The sequence below is a fragment of the Ahaetulla prasina genome, chromosome 5, assembly GCF_028640845.1.
Source record: "Ahaetulla prasina isolate Xishuangbanna chromosome 5, ASM2864084v1, whole genome shotgun sequence".
Taxonomy (NCBI): Eukaryota; Metazoa; Chordata; class Lepidosauria; order Squamata; family Colubridae; genus Ahaetulla; species Ahaetulla prasina.
Window position 1 is genome coordinate 5,976,469 of NC_080543.1, and position 18,366 is coordinate 5,994,834.

General features: G+C 45.0%; 2 protein-coding genes across 5 annotated transcripts in view; one reads left to right on the forward strand and one right to left on the reverse strand.

Moving 5' to 3' along the window:
• Nucleotides 1-6,633, forward strand: part of USP35 (ubiquitin specific peptidase 35) — a 35,427-nt gene extending 28,794 nt beyond the window's left edge. The window contains exon 11 of the mRNA XM_058186877.1: nt 1,944-6,633. Within this exon, the coding sequence (XP_058042860.1) occupies nt 1,944-2,120 (177 nt within the window). The 3' untranslated portion in view covers nt 2,121-6,633. The remainder of the gene's footprint in view (nt 1-1,943) is intronic.
• Nucleotides 6,634-6,836: 203 nt separating this feature from the next.
• The window catches only part of GAB2 (GRB2 associated binding protein 2), a 197,827-nt gene continuing 186,297 nt past the window's right edge, over nt 6,837-18,366 (reverse strand). For 2 of the 4 annotated variants that reach the window (XM_058186878.1, XM_058186879.1), the window contains exons 9-10: nt 18,175-18,300; nt 6,837-16,541 (exon numbers count right to left, since the gene is read on the reverse strand). In XM_058186878.1, the coding sequence (XP_058042861.1) occupies nt 16,398-16,541; nt 18,175-18,300 (270 nt within the window). In that variant the 3' untranslated portion in view covers nt 6,837-16,397. The remainder of the gene's footprint in view (nt 16,542-18,174; nt 18,301-18,366) is intronic. The other 2 variants (XR_009155561.1, XR_009155560.1) reach the window with 2 other exon arrangements.

Consider the following 18,366-nt stretch of genomic DNA (forward strand, 5'->3'; position numbering starts at 1 on the left):
TTTTCTGATTGCTTTTTAGTACTCCAAGAAAAAGGGCTCCTGCCCAAAATGCCAAGAAACCAAGAACAAAGGATTAAAAAAGGTTTATACATTTTCACTAAAAGAGAAGGCGGGACAAGGCGAGATAATAAGAAATATCATCTAATAAACATTTTAGTAATAATTCTACAATTTGTTCTATTGGTCTCTAGGTGTCCCTATTCCTAAATCTTGGCTAATGAATGCCCCAGGTGTTATCTAATACACATTTTATTGGCTGCAGACCATCTATATTCCTAATTTTTAGCTGAGGCCTGCAAGTTGTCTAACTCTTGTTACTTTTATCAGCTTTCTAACTACCCAGAATTGTTACAAGATTTACACATGGATATGTCCTGTAGATAAGCATTTCTTTGTTCTTGCCCAGACTCCCCAATTATGGGCTTCTTGATTTACTCTCAAGTGTGAGCCATGAGCTGGCTTTATTTTAGCAGACAGTCCATCAGACTTTTCTTGTTTTTTCTTTGGAAGATGTTTCGCTTTTCATCCAAGAAGTTTCTTCAGCGTCCATTTCCCACTATCCAGGGATGAAATGTAAAATTTGTTACTACCGGTTCCGTGGGCGTGGCTTGGTGGGTGGGTGGGCGTAATGTGACTGGGTGGGTGTGGCCAACTTTTTTTTTAACTTTTAAAAGCATTTTTTCTACAACAGAAAGAAAAAGAAAAGAAAAAATGCTTTTAAAAGGCTCTGGCAATCCCAGCTGAGTCATCAGAGGCTTTTAAAAGCATTTTTCTACCACCTCTTCAGCCAAAGCATTTTGCCTTTAAAAGGAACGATCAGGCAACTCAGCTGGGTCGTCAGAGGAGCCTTTTAAAAGCATTTTTTTCCACAACCTCTTCGGCCGAAGAGGTTGTAGAAAAAATGCTTTTAAAAGCCTCTGACGATCCCAGCTGAGCTGCATGATCATCAGAGGCTTTTTTTTTTTTTTACTTTTAAAAACATTTTTTCGGCTGAAGAAAAAATGCTTTTAAAAGTAAAAAAAGAACCTCTGATGATCGCGCGGCTCAGCCGGGCATGTCGGGGGCAAGGATTTTTGCTACCGGTTCTCCGAACCACCCACCGCCATCGCTACTGGATCGGGCAATCCAGTCCTAACTGGGAGCATTTCACCCCTGCCGCTATCCATTCCCCACGATCCTGTCAGAGTTGAAGAAGCTTCTTGGAGGAGAAGCGAAACATCTTCAAAAGAAAAAACAAGGAAGTCCAGTGGCCTTCAGAAAAAGCACCTTTGAGACTTCCTCCCAGTTAGGATTTCTCCCCCACACCACCATTTAATTAACTGGAGATTTATGTGCTTGCTTGAGCTGGGTTTTGTGTGTGTTGCATGTGTATACGTGTGTGTGCGTGGTTTTGTTCTGACTCCTTCCCCACTTCGGATTAACGAGCTGGCCTTCAGCCAGTGGATTCATGGCTCTTATCAGTCCTGGCAGAGAAATCGCAGCTGCCTGCCAAAGTTCTAACAAATGACTCATGTAGCAAGACTTTCAGCTCTTTTTGAAATGGTTCAGCTAAACTTTTGCTTCCCGTGGAGTGAGAGCAGTCCCAAAGCTCCTTATATATCCTGTGGGATGAGGCTCCTGCCCCATCCTTCCCTTTGATGATACCGCCTCTGTAATCATCTGAAGCGCGGGTCAAGCCAAGCTTGATTATTATTATTGTCAGCTGGGTCTGAAGGCGTAGCCTGGGGAAGGGAGGAATCAGGGGATGACGGCCTCATTACGTCCTCCAACTGGTCTGGGTCTGGCTCCTGGAGCCAGGCCAAAGGAATTGATGCTCCTGAGGTAAGCCTTACCGGCCCTTCCCCCTCACTCTCGGAATCACTTTCGAGCATGGGGCCAGATTCGGGGGCTGGAGTCACAACAGGTTTTTTTCTGGCCGTGTGTCTCTTTTTTCTCATCCACAGGAACAAGAAAAGCAAGCCAGAAGTAGAAAAGTTTACATTTCAGCTTTGCCTAACTCTTCCATTTGGTGGAAAGATCTCGACAGAGATGACCACGAGGACGACGAAGGCGCCTCAGGGGGTTGCAGCCATGATCCCGGTGGAGGTGGATCGGGGTCGTTCCATGGACTGGTCTTTTAGCCCTTTTTCCCAAAGCAGATGGTTAATCCTTCAACCCATCAAGTATGGGGACTCCTTCACCTTGACCTTGTGGCCTTGGAAGTCAAACCAGGATTGGAGGGAGAGAATGATCGTTGTTTATTCTTCCTCGAAACTATGGGCAGCGACGTTTTCTGGAGCCACCGTGACCAGGTGACCTCAACCTGTCCTAAAAGTGCACTTCCTGGAAGTAGGAGGAAGACGGTGTCACGGTTTCAACTTTTGAGGCCTACCAAGTCGGCATCTCGATGATGTGTCCTCACTGAAGGGGGGGGGGCAATGTTCATTGTGGCCTCGTTAATGCAGGGTTGGGCAATTCATTTTCTCGAGGGTCGCGCGACAACCTGGGACTTACGGAGGGCTGAACCCACAGGGCTGTGAAGGTGTGTAGGCATGTACGCACGGACATACGTAAACGCTATTCTCCAAAGCCCCTGAAGGTAGGACAGGAAGCAATGGACGGGAACTAATCAAGGAGAGAAGCAATCTGGAACTAAGGAGGAATTTCCTGACAGTTAGAACAATTAATCAGTGGAAGAACTTGCCTTCAGAAAGTTCTGCTGGAGGTTTTTAAGAAGAGACTGGAAAACCATTTGTCTGGAATGGCACACGGTCTCCTGCTTGAGCAAGGAGTTGGACTAGAAGACCTCCAAGGTCCCTTCCAACTCTGTTAAGTCCTCCCATCTTAAAAGTTGCTAAGCCATGAATTGTGGTTTACAAGACATACTTAGATTCCATATGGGCTAAGTTAAAGCCAGACAAACTCTAGTTCTTCACGAAAGGGCAGACAGGCTAAGAAACTGTGATATGTTCTAGATGCTGGGGTCCGCATATTCAGTGTACAGGTTCGCACGTCATCCTAAACCAGGATATGTTAAAAGCCTGGTTAGTGAGAACACTTAATCTGTGGAACGGCCTGCCTTCAGAAGTCGTGGGTGGTTCTGGAGGTTTTTTAACAAGAGAGTGGACAATCATTTGTCTAAAAGGATATAGGCAGTGGTGGGATTCAAGTAATTTAACAACCGCTTCTCTGCCCTAATGATTTCTTCCAACAACCAAACTTTGCCAAACTGCTCAGAAAGTTAACAACCGGTTCTGCCGAAGTGGTGCGAACTGGCTGAATCCCACCACTGGGTATAGGGTCTCCTGCTTGAGCAGGGGGTTGGACTAGAAGACCTCTAAAGTCCCTCCCGACTCTGTTATTCTGTTAAGATTCCGTTAAATTGCAAATAATAATAATAATAATAATAATAATAATAATTGTTGCCTTCAGAATGAAAACAATCCACACAGCCTGGAAAGGGACAGAGAACAGTCCAGATGTGGCCTGAGGGCCATCAAATACTCAGGTCTGTTTTAGTTGGTAAGTTCTTTGTCTATGCAGGGAGTGTGACTCTGGATACAAATTTTAATCCACAGCTCAAGGAAACGTCCAGCTTCCCAAAGCAAAATTGTGAGAAAAAAGAGAATTTTTTTTGGCAACTGGCCGTATAACGATGGGAATGGCTTCCCTCCAAACGTTGTAGGTGCGCCATCCCTGGAGGTTTTTTTTTTAAAGGAGAGATTGGACCACCATTGGACTGAAATGGCAGAGGGTCTCCTGTTTGAACAGGGGGTGGGTGGGGTGGACTAGAAGACCTCCAAGGTCCCTTCCCACTCCGTTATTCTGTTAACTGTTTTCCAAGGAAAATAACGTGTGAGGTAGATTTGGTTAAGAAGAAGGCTTAGCAAAGATTCTAGTTCATATTTAATCGTACTATCGTCTTCATTTAACGACCCCCATAATATTGCGGGGGTGGGCAACTGAATGGAGTTAGCGGAGTGTTTTAATGGCCGGATGCCCTTCCTGTTGCCAGGGCGGAGTTTTGTTCAGCAGATATATTCTCATTGTGGCCCAGAGAGAAAAAATATCTGCCTCTACCTAGGATCGAACTCACAGCCTCCCGATTGTGAGATGAGCGCTCCGCCTCTAGGCCACTGCAATATTTAATCGTACTGTGATAAACTAATTCACGTGATTGGTCTCTTCTTTTCCTTCTCTGTGCCAGATATCAAAGAACTTGGATTTGATAAATCTTTCTCAAATATCTAACCTGCCGTTGTCACCTGTTAGGGTACCGATAAGGCCTCGTTCCCGCAGAACTCACTGCTAGCAAGAGGCAGAAGTAATGTCCCTTTGTAACAGCTACAGCCAAAGAGAAATATACATTCAGTCCTCAACTTACGACTGCAATTGAGGCCAACATTTGTGTTGCTAAGCGAGACAGGTGTCAGTTGTGGTCGTACGCCGGGGAACTTAAAAAGGCTTAAACGCTCAAACTTCCCAAGTTTATTGTCGTCCAATAAACAAGTGTTGTGACTTCATTTTTCTCCAATTTTATGGGCTGGATGTTATTCTATACCGGTAGTCCTCGACTTACAACAGGTCCTTTAGCGACTGTTTGAAGTTACGCGGCACTGGAAAAAGTGACTTACGACCGTTTTCGCACTTACGATCCTTGTAGCCTCATGATTGGCATTAATTTAGGGTGCTTGACAACTGACTCACGTCTATGACGGCTCCGGCTTGTCGTGTGACGGCTTGGAGCCACACGATCCCCTTTTGCGACCTTCTGATGAGCAAAGTCAGTGGGGAAACCAGATTCGCTTAACAACCGTGTTATTAATTCAACAACTGCAGCGATTCACTTAACAAACGTGGCAAGGACAGTCATAAGATGGGGGAAAACGCTGAACAAATTTCTCCCTTAACGACCTAAAATTCTGGGCTCACTTGTGGTCGTAAGTTGAGGACTACCTGTAGTTGGGATCAAATGGTCCAGATAGGGGAAGGCTGATACATACATTCTATTCAACACCATCCACGGGTTTGCTTATCATTTGGCCTCTTAACTCTGCTTCAGGAAATCTCTTACTTTTTTCAGCTTCAATTTCAAAATTAAATAAATACACGAATAAATACATGAACAAGTTCTAGATAATCCAGATCTTGATTTATTTATTTTTTATTTACATTTATATCCCGCCCTTCTCCGAAGACTCAGGGCGGCTTACACTATGTCAAGCAATAGTCTTCATTCTATTTATATATTTATATACAAAGTCAACTTTTATTGCCCCCCCAACAATCTGGGTCCTCCTTTTACCTACCTTATAAAGGATGGAAGGCTGAGTCAACCTTGGGCCTGGTGGGACTTGAACCTGCAGTAATTGCAAGCAGTTGTGTTAATAACAGACTGTCTTAGCAGTCTGAGCCACCAGAGGCTTATTGGCTGGCTAATGGATTGAACTTCTGCAAAATGGAACGTACACGTCTCGGTAGGCCAAAAATCCATGTCCCTATTGGTTTATTTTGCTGTGGTGGTGCAATGGTCAGAGCGCATTACTGCAGGCTACTTCTGCGGACTGCCGGCTGCCTGCAATTTGGCAGTTTGAATCTCACCAGGCTCAAGGTTGACTCAGCCTTCCATCCTTTCCAAGGTCGGTAAAATGAGGACCCAGATTGTTGGGGGCAAAAGGCTGACTCTCTGTAAACCGGTTAGAGAGGTCTGTAAAGCACTGCGAAGCGGCATATAAGTCTGCTATTGCTATTTAAGAAGGAAAGGAAGGAAGGAAGGAAGGAAGGAAGGAAGGAAGGAAGGAAGGAAGGAAGGAAGGAGCCATGGTGGCACAGTGTTTAGAATGCAGTATTGTAGGCTGGCTCTGCCAGCTGCCTACAGTTCGATCCCGAGTGGCTCAAGGTTGACTCAACCTTCCATCCTTCCGAGGTCAGTAAAATGAGGACCTAGATTGTTGGAGGCAATATGCCATTGCTATTCCTCCCTCCCTCCCCTCCCTCCCTCTGTCCTCTCTTATTCCCCTTCTCATTCTCCTTCCTGGTGGCACAGTGGTTAGAGTGCAGTATTGCAGACTAACTCTGCTGACTGCCAGGAAGTTCGATCCTGACCGGCTCAAGGTTGACTCAGCCTTCCAACCTTCCGAGGTCGGTAAAATGAGGACCCAGATTGTTGGGGGCGATAGGCTGACTCTGTAAACCGCTTAAAGAGGGCTGTAAAGCGGTATATAAGTCTAAGTGCTATTGCTATTGCTATCTAAGCTGTGGTGGCACAGTGGTGAGAATGAACATATGAAGAACGGTTGCAGGAACTGGGTATGTCTAGTTTAATAAAAAGAAGGACTAGGGGAGACATGATAGCTGTGTTCCAATATCTCAGGGGCTGCACCAAAGAAGAGGGAGTCAAGCTATTCTCCAAAGCACCTGAGGGTAGAACAAGAAGCAATGGGTGGAAACTGATCAAAGAAAGAAGCAACTTAGAACTAAGGAGAAATTTCCTGACAGAACAATTAATAAGTGGAACGACTTGCCTTCAGAAGTTGTGAATGCTCCAACACTGGAAATTTTTAAGAAAATGTTGGATAACCATCTGACTGAGATGGTGTAGGGTTTCCTGCCTGGGCAGGGGGTTGGACTAGAAGGCCTCCAAGGTCCCTTCCAACTCTGTTATATTATATTATATTATATTATATTATATTATATTATATTATATTATATTATATTATATTATATTATATTATATTATATTATATTATATTATATTATTTTATTATTATATTATATTATATTATATTATATTATATTATATTATATTATATTATATTATATTATATTATATTATATTATAAGTATTGCATGCTAACTCTGCTGACTGCCAGGAGTTCGATCCTGACCGGTTAAAGATTGATTCCACCTTCCATCCTTCCGAGGTGGGTAAAATGAGGACCCAGATTGTTGGGGGCAAGAGGCTGACTCTGTAAACCGCTTAAAGAGGGCTATAAAGCGGTATGTAAGTCTAAGTGCTCTTGCTATTAAGCATCAAGATTTCTCTGGCAGTTCTTTAGGCGTTGGATCAAAGCTCGCTCACTTTTAGAAGACGCATCTGCTATTATGGGAATAAAACACCTGGGCTTTCAGAAGATGTGGGAGGCTACACCTCTGTTGCAGTGGTTTAAAAAGGTAAAACAGGTAATCCTCGCCTTACAACAGTTCTCTGGGTGACCCTGCAAAGTTGCAAGAGCTCTGGAAAAAAAAGTGACTTACGATCGTTTTTCACACTTACGACCGTTGCGTCGTCTCCGTGGTCACATCATCAAAATTCAGACGCTTGGCAACGGACTTGTATTTATGACGGTTGCAATATCCCGGGGGTCACGGGGTCACTTTTTATGACCTTGTTGTGGTCTGTCAGCAGCCTACAGAGCTGGCAACGGAGTCGGACAGGAATGAGGCTGAGGTGGGGCCAGGGCCATCGGGAAGTGAGGTGCGGACTCCAGAGCCTCCAGAGACTGATAGTAGTGAGGCAGAGGAACAGGAGAGCCTGTTCCTAATGCACACATGAGAAGAACTGCCAGAAGGCAAGAGCAGCTCAAGCAAAAAGGACAACTCAGGAGTAAGGCCAAGAGATGATTGGCCCCTCCCATTAGGCTTAAAACAGACCAGCAAAGGCATTTGAGCTTTGCCAGAAAACAATGTTGTAGAAGGTAGACCGGTGCCTCCCCAAAAAAGGCAATTAGTAGACCAGTGCCTCTATTTTTAAAGAAGGTAGACCAGTGCCTCCCCAAAAAAGGCAATTAGTAGACCGTGCCTCTATTTTTAAAGAAGATAGACTGGTGCGCTCCCAAGTTTTGTATACTTTGTTTATTATTTTTATTATTTATTATTATTGGCCATGCTCATTCAGTTACCTGACCACCAAGCCACACCCACCGATTAAGCCACGCCCACAGATTTCACCCCTGCTTCAGCCACATAAATTTCGGGCTCCATTGTGGTCGTTAAGTCGAGGACTACCTGGTATTCCACTATCTGTTCTTACAGGGTGCTCATCAGTGGTGGTATTCAGCTGGGTCTATCCAGTTTGGGCAAACCAGTAGCAGTGGCTGCAGGAGGCTCCGCCCACCTGCCCGGACATCATCACGTACAGTTTTTGACGCTTTGCGCATGCGCAGAGGCGGCGTGTGCGAGCGAAGCCCGCATTTGCGAACCGGTAGCGAAGGTAAAGTCAATACCACCCCTCGTGCTCGTAACATCTCCGCGCACCTATGAAAAGTCCTTCACCAAATTATTGCTTATCGAAAAAATTATAACCAACCCATTTCGGGAGCGGTTAGGCTCCTAATTGTGGCGATTAAACACACGAGAGCAAAGTAGTGTATTCCTTTTCAGCCGTATATCACATTTATTAACAGCAAGTGGTTAATTTTTAAAGTAGGAACTAAGTTAAGCGCAACTTCGGTTTCGCAGGACGATTGTCCTCGTCTTTCAACTGCAGCTCACATGGAATAAATTAATAATTTAAGGATGTGGAAACCACAGTGGCTAAAAAAAAGAGAGAGGAAGGAACATTCAGCTCAAACACGAATACCACGAGACAAAAACATACTGTACATCTATTTATATATATATAATTTTGAAAATAAGGGTTTTTGTAAGGAAATAAACATCGCCCCCTTCCCATACCCCCAGAGGAAAAGCAAAATAAAATATAAAATAAAAAGAACACCCAGCCTCTTGCCAATCGTTCGATTTAGGACATTCCCAGCAAAATAATAAACATCGTTGTTTCTTGGACAAAAAGACCCAAAAAATTGTCCTTGTCCAAAAAACAAAACAAAACTCTCTTAATACCTAAATAGTGACACAAATCTGGCCAATGCTATAATTCATCCGTTACCTGAATGAACCCTGTCTTCAAAAAAACAAACAAATTGTGTCGATCTTTGCAGGTATCCTCGACTTCCGTCCGCAATGGAGCCCAAAATTTCCATGGCTCAGCAAAAACAGTGGAGTTTTGCCCCTGTTTTAGACCTTCCTTGCGACCGTTGTTAAGCGGATCACGGCGGTTGCTGAGTGAGTAACGCGGTGGTTGAGTGGATCTGGCTTCCCCGACCACTTTGCTTTGTCGGGAGGTCGCCAAAAGGCGATCGATCGCATGACCCTGAGACACTGCCACCGTCGTAAATAGGAGACGCTCGCCAAGCGGCCGAATTTCGATCACGCGACACCACGGAGTTGACGCAACGGTTGTATGAAAAACGGCCGTAAATCAGTGCCGCTGTAACTTTGAAAGGCCACTAAATGAATTATTGCAAGTTGAGGACTGTAATCTGGTCCTCTGATACCCAGGAGGGTCAGGAAAAGGTCAGAAGGTCTTCTAATTGGGTAGGTTTTGCTGTGCATGTTCAGTTGATGGAGTCTCTAAAGCAGGGGTCTCCAACCTTGGCAACTTTAAGCCTGGCAGACTTCAACTCCCAGAATTCCCCAGCCAGCAAAGCTGGCTGAGGAATTCTGGGAGTTGAAGTCCGCCAGGCTTAAAGTTGCCAAGGTTGGAGACCCTTGCTCTAAAGGACACTCAACCCAGGAGGTTTTTGGTGCTCTCACAGCTCGGTGGTTTTCTTGCAGATGTTTCATTACCCAAACTAGGTGACCTCCTATTCAACGGAGGCATCTTCCCATCTTCTCCATCCCTCTGTAGGCACCTACACCTCGGAGAACCTGCGGCCCGGTGCTCCTCAATCTTTTGACTGGGATGAACAGGGCAGCCATGAAACTGTTTATAATCTGCTTTTCTTCACATCTCATGAGACAGCAGATCATGAAGAATGGAATGGAATGGAATGGAGTGGAATGGAATGGAATAGAATAGAATAGAATAGGGCCTCTGGTGGCTCAACAGGCTAATGCAGTCTGTTATTAACAGCAGCTGCTTGCAATTACTGCAGGTTCAAGTCCCACCAGGCCCAAGGTTGACTCAGCCTTCCATCCTTTATAAGGTAGGTAAAATGAGGACCCAGATTGTTGGGGGCAATAAAAATTGACTTTGTAATATAATATACAAATGGATGAAGACTATTGCTTGACATAATGTAAGCCACCCTGAGTCTTCGGAGAAGGGCGGGATATAAATGCAAATAAAAAAAAATAGAATAGAATAGAATAATAAGTTGACTTTGTAAATATACAAATAGAATGAGACTATTGCCTTATACACTGTAAGCCGCCCTGAGTCTTCGGAAAAGGGCGGGATATAAATGTAAATAAAAAAAAAAAATAGAATAAGCTGGAAGGGACCTTAGAGGTCTTCTAGTCCAACCCTCTCTGCTCAAGCAGGAGAACCAATACCATTTCAGATAAGTGACTGTCTAGTCTCTTCTTAAAATCATCCAATGATGGAGCACCCACAACTTCTGGAGGCAAGCTGTTCCACGGGTTAATTGTCCTCGCTGTGACTATTCGAAGTTATGCCGGACCCCTTCCAAAGATACTTAACGACCCAGTTCTGATTACTGGGAGGGGACAAATAAAATTAAAAAGTAGTTAACGACGTGACTGGACCCAAAAAAAAAAAGGTGACTCATCACAATTTTTCACACTTAACGACCGTTGCAGAATCCCCGTGGTCACATGATCAGAATTCCGACGCTTAGCAATTGGCATGTATTTAGGAGGGTTGCAGTATCCTGGGGTCATGTGATCCCCTTTTACGACCTTCTGACAAGCAAAATCATCGGGGCAGCCAGATTCGCTTAACAACCGTAACAACTTCAGTCATCCACTTAACAACTGTGGCAGGAAGAACTGTGGCTTGTTTAACTACTATATTGCTTAGCGACGAAAATTTGGGGCTCAATTGCGGTCGTAAGTAAAGGACTACCTGTATTTTATATAGTTGTACCCTTGTATCAGTGTTTTAAAGACGGCAGTGTAGGAAGAGGGGTAGAAGAGGGAGAAGGAAGGTGGAGGGTGGAGGGAGGAGAGGATGTAGATAAGAGAAGGAGAGGAAGGTCTGGAAAGTAGAAGAAGGTAGAAGAGGGAAGAGTGTTAAAAAGGGGGGTGGTGACTGGGCAAGCCCGACTAATTGTATATAACTGTACATTGGATGAATTATTTGATATGATTGTAAAAATAAAACTTTTTATAAAAAAAAAAAAAAAAGACGGCAGTGTTGATTTTATGTGGGCTCAGAAGCTAAGTCAAATCAGACCTGGATGGGGCACCACGAGGAAATCAATTGGTCCATGAGGTTGTCAGGAATCAAGTTGGCCTTTTAAGTCCCTCTCCTTGTTCTGTTTGGTATCATAAAACCTAATGATTAAAATTGGTCTATTTATTTCTTGCCCAACCCTAACCCCAATCAAATCATTTATTTTATATATAGGAAAGTTCACTTAAAAGTTTATTTTTCTGGGATGATGGTCACCACAATGCTTAAGAATCTCCGGGTTAAGGTGAGAGCAACTTAGAGGAAAATGTGAACATTCAATGAGTAATCTTGTCTAGGGCTCTCAACTTTTAAGACTTGCGGACTTCAACTCCCAGAATTCCCAAACCAGCATGGCTGGCTGAGGAATTCTGGGAATTGAAGTCCACAAGTCTTAAAGTTGCATGGTTGAGGAATTCTGGGAGTTGGAGTCCACAAGTCTTAAAGTGGCCAACATTGAAAGCCCCTGACTTGTAAAAGAATTCTTAAGATACTGAAAAATTCTCTGGTTATTTTCTCTCTCTCTCTGCTTAAAACGACATCACCTGATCTTCAATTCACTATTTATCTCATGTGTTCAGTAATGAATAAGGGTCTAAAGCAATATTCCACAATTTGGGCAACTTCGAGGTGTACGGACTCTCAGGGTTCCAAGTAACACCCCTGAATTTGGCAGCCCTGAAGATCCAAAGAAAAAGATGGCCTCCGGGACTGAAACGGACTTCAACTCCCAGAATTCCCATCAACGGCCATATTGGCTGTGGAATTCTGGGCTTGAAAAGTTTCACATATGTGGAAATCACCAAAAGATGGCCTCCAGGACTGAAACGGACTTCAACTCCCAGAATTCCCATCAACGGCCATATTGGCTGTGGAATTCTGGGCTTGAAAGTTTCACATATGTGGAAATCACCAAAAAATGGCCTCCAGGACTGAAACGGACTTCAACTCCCAGAATTCCCATCAACGGCCATATTGGCTGTGGAATTCTGGGCTTGAAAGTTTCACATATGTGGAAATCACCAAAAGATGGCCTCCAGGACTGAAACGGACTTCAACTCCCAGAATTCCCATCAACGGCCATATTGGCTGTGGAATTCTGGGCTTGAAAGTTTCACATATGTGGAAATCAACAAAAAATGGCCTCCAGGACTGAAACGGACTTCAACTCCCAGAATTCCCATCAACGGCCATATTGGCTGTGGAATTCTGGGCTTGAAAGTTTCACATCCTTGGAAATCAGCAAGGTTGGGAAATTCGAAATCTGATTTAAAGAGTGGATCCCAAAAGACACATCGTCAGGGGTGGGCTGCTGCCCTTATACCAACCGGTTCGCCCGGAACAGAAAATGTGAGTGAGCGTGTGCAGCATTGTTGGTATTCAGCCGGTTCGATCCGATTTGGGAAATCCGGTAGTGGCGGCGGCGGGAGACTCTTCCTATCTACCCAGATGTAATCACGCCCTGTTTTTGACGCTCTGCGCATGCATGGAAGGCACTACGCATGTGCGGCGGCTCTGTGTGCACGTGCTCACATTTGCAAATCGTGGCATCGGAAAACCGGCAATTGTATAGGACGTGATAGCGCCAGGGTGGGTGGGTGGGGCCACCCTGATTGGAACTACCGGTTCGCCCGAACCAGTCCGAACTGGCAGCAGCCCACCACTGGACATCGCCCCTTTTCCTACCTTTATGGACAAGAGACACATTTTATGATCTGAAATTGGAAATCAAATGCAAAAACTCAAGATGGTCTATCCTAACTCTGCAAAAATCTTACATTTTAAAAAAGCGGAATCATAGGATGCTGTAAGAGGAAAACTGCCCCCTGGAATTAACAGAGCGAGCTACGCAGGTTTTAAGACAAATTTTTTTTTTTGTCAAGGTAGAATTATTTTAACAGTCACAAACTCAGGACAACAACTGTATCCCGTAGGCTAGGTTTCCATGCAGCCAGCAAACCGTGGTTAGCTGAATAGGTGGCTATGTGAATGAATCTTGTTGGTTGGAACTCGTAAAGCTCGCCGAATTATGCATCGAGCCAGGAAGTAGCCAGTCACAGTTTAGCTCCGCAAAGGTTGTGTGAACCTGGCACAGAGGGTTTTCCTTGGTAAAAGCAGCAGAACCCGAACTCAGAACTCTGCAAAGAGAGAGGACGGGAAAAAACAAACGAACGGCAGGCGCTCGGGGGGAAAGGCATTTGAATGGAAGCCCTAAGATCACTTCTGTGGGGGGGAAAGCACCTTGGATTAAACCTGCATAGGTTGTTTAGGATCACACCCTCAATCCTTACGGATACAGCTCTGAGACAGGAAATAGGTTTATGAACTGAGGTTTGTCCTTGGTCTATCGATACAAGCAAAGCAAAATTTTGGTTTGTTTGGAGTTTTTTTGTACAAACTCTCTCTAAAGTGCATGTCTGAATGAGACGGCCAACAGATCTCCAATGCAGGAAAGTCGCTTAACAACAGTATATATATTCGGTTCCCCCAAACAGATCTTAATCTAACCAATAAGCAAATATCAAGTAATTTTGATTCTTACAGATAGATGTAAAATCAGGACGTTGAACAATGAACTAGTGGAAACTTCCTTGGATAAGGAATTAACAGAGAGCAACAACAAAGACCTTAGAGAAGGAGTAGGCTGATAATACAGGCAGTCCTCGAGTTACAACCGTTTGTTTAGTGACCATTCAAAGTTACTACGGCACTGAAAATCGGGCAGTGGTGGGATTCAACCAGTTCGCACCCCTTCGGAAGAACCGGTTGTTAACTTTCTGAGCAGTTTGGTGAACTGGTTGTTGGATGAAATCGTTAGGACAGAGAACCAGTTGTTAAATTATTTGAATCCCACCACTGAAATAGGGACTGGTGACCATTTTTCACACTTACGACCATTGAAGCTTCCCCGTGCTCAAAATTTGGAGGCTTGGCAACGGTCTCATATTTATGACGGCCGCGGTGTCCCGAGGTCACGTGATCTCCTTTTGCGACCTGCTGGCCCGCAAAGCCAATGGGGAAGCCAGATTCACTTAACAACCAGGTTACTAATTTACCAACTGGAGTGATTCACTTAACGATGGTGGGAAGAAAGGCCATGAAACGGAGCAAAACCCATTTAACTATTGCTAAGCAGTGGAATTGTTGGGCTCAGTTGTGGTCGTAAAACGAGGACTATCTGTATTGCAGAAAAAGAGTAAAATAGAAATTTGTTGTTCAGTGCTGTATGTCTCTTTCCCGTAAACCTCAGCCCTTTAATTATATTCACATAATACTCTGAACGCCGAACCGAACCATCGTCTAATTCAGGGGTCTCCAACCTTGGCAACTTTAAGACTTGCGGACTTCAACTCCCAGAATTCCCCAGGTATCATGTATCAATTGTGCCTCATGCTGGCTGAGGGATTATGGGAGTTGAAGTCTATGTATCTTGAAGGATGCTAGCTAAGGAATTCTGGGAGTTGAAATCCACCCATCTTGAAGCATGCTTCGTGGAGAATTCTGGGAGTTAAAGTCCACAAGTCTTAAAGTTGCCAAGGTTGGAGACCTCTGGTCTAATTCACAAATCACACAGGCCCAGAAATCCTATCGTCCCAACACCCCAATTCACAATATCCTAAACCAGAGGTGGGGACCATGGCCCTTTTATGACTTGTGGACTTCGACTCCCAGAATTCCTGAGCCGGCTGGCACAGGAATTCTGGGAGTAGAAGTCCACAAGTCATGGAGGGGCCATGGTACCCCCACCTCTGTCCTAAAACCATACGGGGGGGGGGGATGGAGGGAAACACTATCTAAGCAAACACAAAATGTGTTCTAGCATCACACACGAGTGCACCTGCTACATCTTTACTTGACCCTGGGTTAACGCGTTGTGCAACTCAGTCAGCTTTTTAAATTGTGACAGTCCAAATTCAACGATGCATTTTGAATTGTTATATTTTTTTTTGGGGGGGGGAGCATTCATTTCAGAAACCCAGAGGTGCTTCTGGATTGGAAGAATTAGCCGGTGACATCACCGTTGCCCTGGGGGTGCCCAGTTGGGGGTGGTGGTGGTCTCCTTTCATGTCCCTGGCAAGAGCTAGAGAGAAAGACGGGAGCTCAACCCCGTCCCACGGCAGTTCTCGGGTCTCGAACGCTGGCTTGCTAACTTCTTGCCCAGTGCCCCAATTGCTTGAGCCCCTTATTTTGAAAATGAATATTTGCTTGGAAGGAGGAGTGCTTGAGATAGGTAGCCAGGCATCAAAACGCAGCTTGAAACACAAGAGTGGATGGACTTTTAAATATCAAGGCTTTTATAGCCATCAGTCTAAAGGTCCAACATCAAATGCTGTCCTACACACCACACACTAGGTACCAAATACTGCCCAACGCAGATTCAACTATTGTAAGATCTCGGACACCGATATCATATATCCCACAAAGGGGAAACTATTGCAAAAACATCCAGAGCAGGGTCCCATTCTTAAAATTCCCAGGAGAAAATCTTGTTGAGTGGGAAGATGGCGGACGAGGAGTTATTTTCAGTTCCAGAGTAATGCATTTCAAAAAGCTGATTTATACCAGTGAACAGCGATTGTTTCTCGACATGCTTGTCCTCCGAAGGACAATTGCATACTTGAAGGAATTCGCACGACGGTAAATTTACATAAAGAGCAGAGAGGGAAAATAAAGGCATTGCTTGGAGATTTCTTCGCCCTTGTGTGAAGCGATAACAGCTGAGACAGCTCCGTAAAGAGACTGCTGAAAATCAAATCCACTTAGGGTGAGTAGCTGGCCATTATTATTATTATTATCATTATTATTATTATCATTACCATCCTCTCTAAAAGGCAGAACCAGGAGGCCGAAATCAGGCTGAAAGTTCCAACCGACGGCAGGAAACCGCAAAGAGTAAGTGCTGGATGCGAAAATAGAGAGCTGCAGGTTGAAAGTGGATTGAAGAAAGTTTGGATACGGGCAGGTGGATGAGAAGCCAGTATTCCTTGGGATAGAGCCAGCAGCTAACCCATAACCGAAAAATGCCTTTGGGAGGATTGATGCAGGTTTTCAGCCAAATGTTCACCTGAAGAAGCTTGTTTTCAAAAGCAGAACCGCTCTTGCCGATCTCGAACGGCCTCCACAGAGGACCAAGAGAAAGTCCACAGCAAGGGAGACAAAGGGATGCTCTCTCCTTGATTACTCGAAGCCTCTATGGTTTCTCCGCCACGCCCCTGCTGGGCTACTGCTTCACCGTCTTGCTGGGCTCAGACGACTGCCGGACGTCGGTCCACTCCTGCATCGTGCTCTGCAAAGCTTGCGTCTTCTCTTTGTCCACCTGCACGTAATCGACCTTCTCGTCAGAAGCGACGGACGATGTAGAGGGCTGTCGACAGACAAGAGAAGAGAGGAGAGAAGATGGGGGAGGACGTTCCAGGTTTCGCACGGTTTGCCTTGCAGTGTAAACCCAACGTTTCTCGAACTTCGCGACTTGAAGGCTTGTGGACTTCAGCTCCCGGAATTCCCCAGGCAGCCATGCTGGCTAAGGAATTCTGGGAATTGGAAGTCCTCACGTCTTAAAGTTGCTAAGCTTGAAAAACAGTGGTGTGAAGCATCAGAATATAACTCTCTCTCAGGAAAAGATTTTCTTTGGTTTTCCTCCCCCTTCCCCTCAATTTTTTTATTTAATTAATAAAAAATAGGAGAGATCAGAAAAAATGCAGCAATTTCAACAGCTTCGATGCAGTACATCTTTCCCAACAAGCAATAATATCTTAGGAGTGATCGTACTGAATTTATGTTGTTGGAGATGCAGTGAAACGAACATTTTAGCTAAACATTACTCCATTTCAGTAAGAAGCAATTACATGTAGAGCTAGTTTGGTGTACTGGTTAAGGTGTGCTGGCCTAGAAACCAGAAGTTGGTGAGTTCTAGTCCCGCCTTAGGAATGAAACCCAGCTGGGTCACCTTGGGCTAATCACCAGGAAACTGTGAGTTATAGTCCTGTCTTACCCAAACTCACCCAGTCAGCTTTCACGCCTAAGGCGGGACTAGAACTCACCATCTCCTGGTGATTGGCCCAAACTCACCCAGTCAGCTTTCATGCCTAAGGCAGGACTAGAACTCACTGTCTCCTGATGATTGGCCAAAACCCATCCAGTCAGCTTTCATGTCTAAGGCGGGACTAGAACTCAGCGTCTCCTGGTGATTGGCCCAAACTCACCGAGTCAACTTTCACGCCTAAGGCAGGACTAGAACTCACTATCTCCTTGTGATTGGTCAAAACCCATCCAATCAGCTTTCACACCTAAGAAAGGACTAGAACTCATAGTCTCCTGGTGATTGGCCCAAACTCACCCAGTTACCTTTCATGCCCAGGACTAGAACTCACTGTCTCCTGGTGATTGGCCCAAACTCATCCAGTCAGCTTTCACACTTTAAGGCAGGACTAGAACTCACTATCTCCTGATGATTGGCCAAAACCCATACAGTCAGCTTTCACGCCTAAGGAAAGACTAGAACTCATGTCTCCTGGTGATTGGCCCAAACTCATCCAGTCAGCTTTCACACTTTAAGGCAGGACTAGAACTCACCATCTCCTGATGATTGGCCAAAACCCATACAGTCAGCTTTCACGCCTAAGGAAAGACTAGAACTCATGTCTCCTGGTGATTGGCCAAAACCCATCCAGTCAGCTTTCACGTCTAAGGCGGGACTAGAACTCATGTCTCCTGGTGATTGGCCCAAACTCACCCAGGCAGCTTTCATGCCTAAGGCGGGACTAATACTTGCTCTGTCGTGGTGATTGGCCCAAAGTCACCCCATCGCCTTCCATGTCTAAGACAGGACTAGAACTCACTGTCTCCTGGTTTCTAGCCTGGTGCCTTCACCACTAGGCTCTCTAGTTGAATTTGTCATTCAAGCTTCCACTCGGGATTTCCATTCAGTTGCATCTCAACCTGTCATCCCGTGTCAGCATGTTGGAATTGCTGAAAAGATTTCAGAATCTGGATCGTACCTTTCGGTGGGGCCCAGGTGAGCTCGGCTGGAAGTCCAAAGCCAGGTAATCGACGCTCGCGGTGCTTTTCTTTTGGGCGGGGCTACTTTTCCCACTTGGAATGGGAGATGCAGAAACCGGGTTTTGCTAAAATGAAAACCATTGAAAACAATGAGTTAAGCAGCAGCAACCTGTCAAAAATCTGCATCAAAG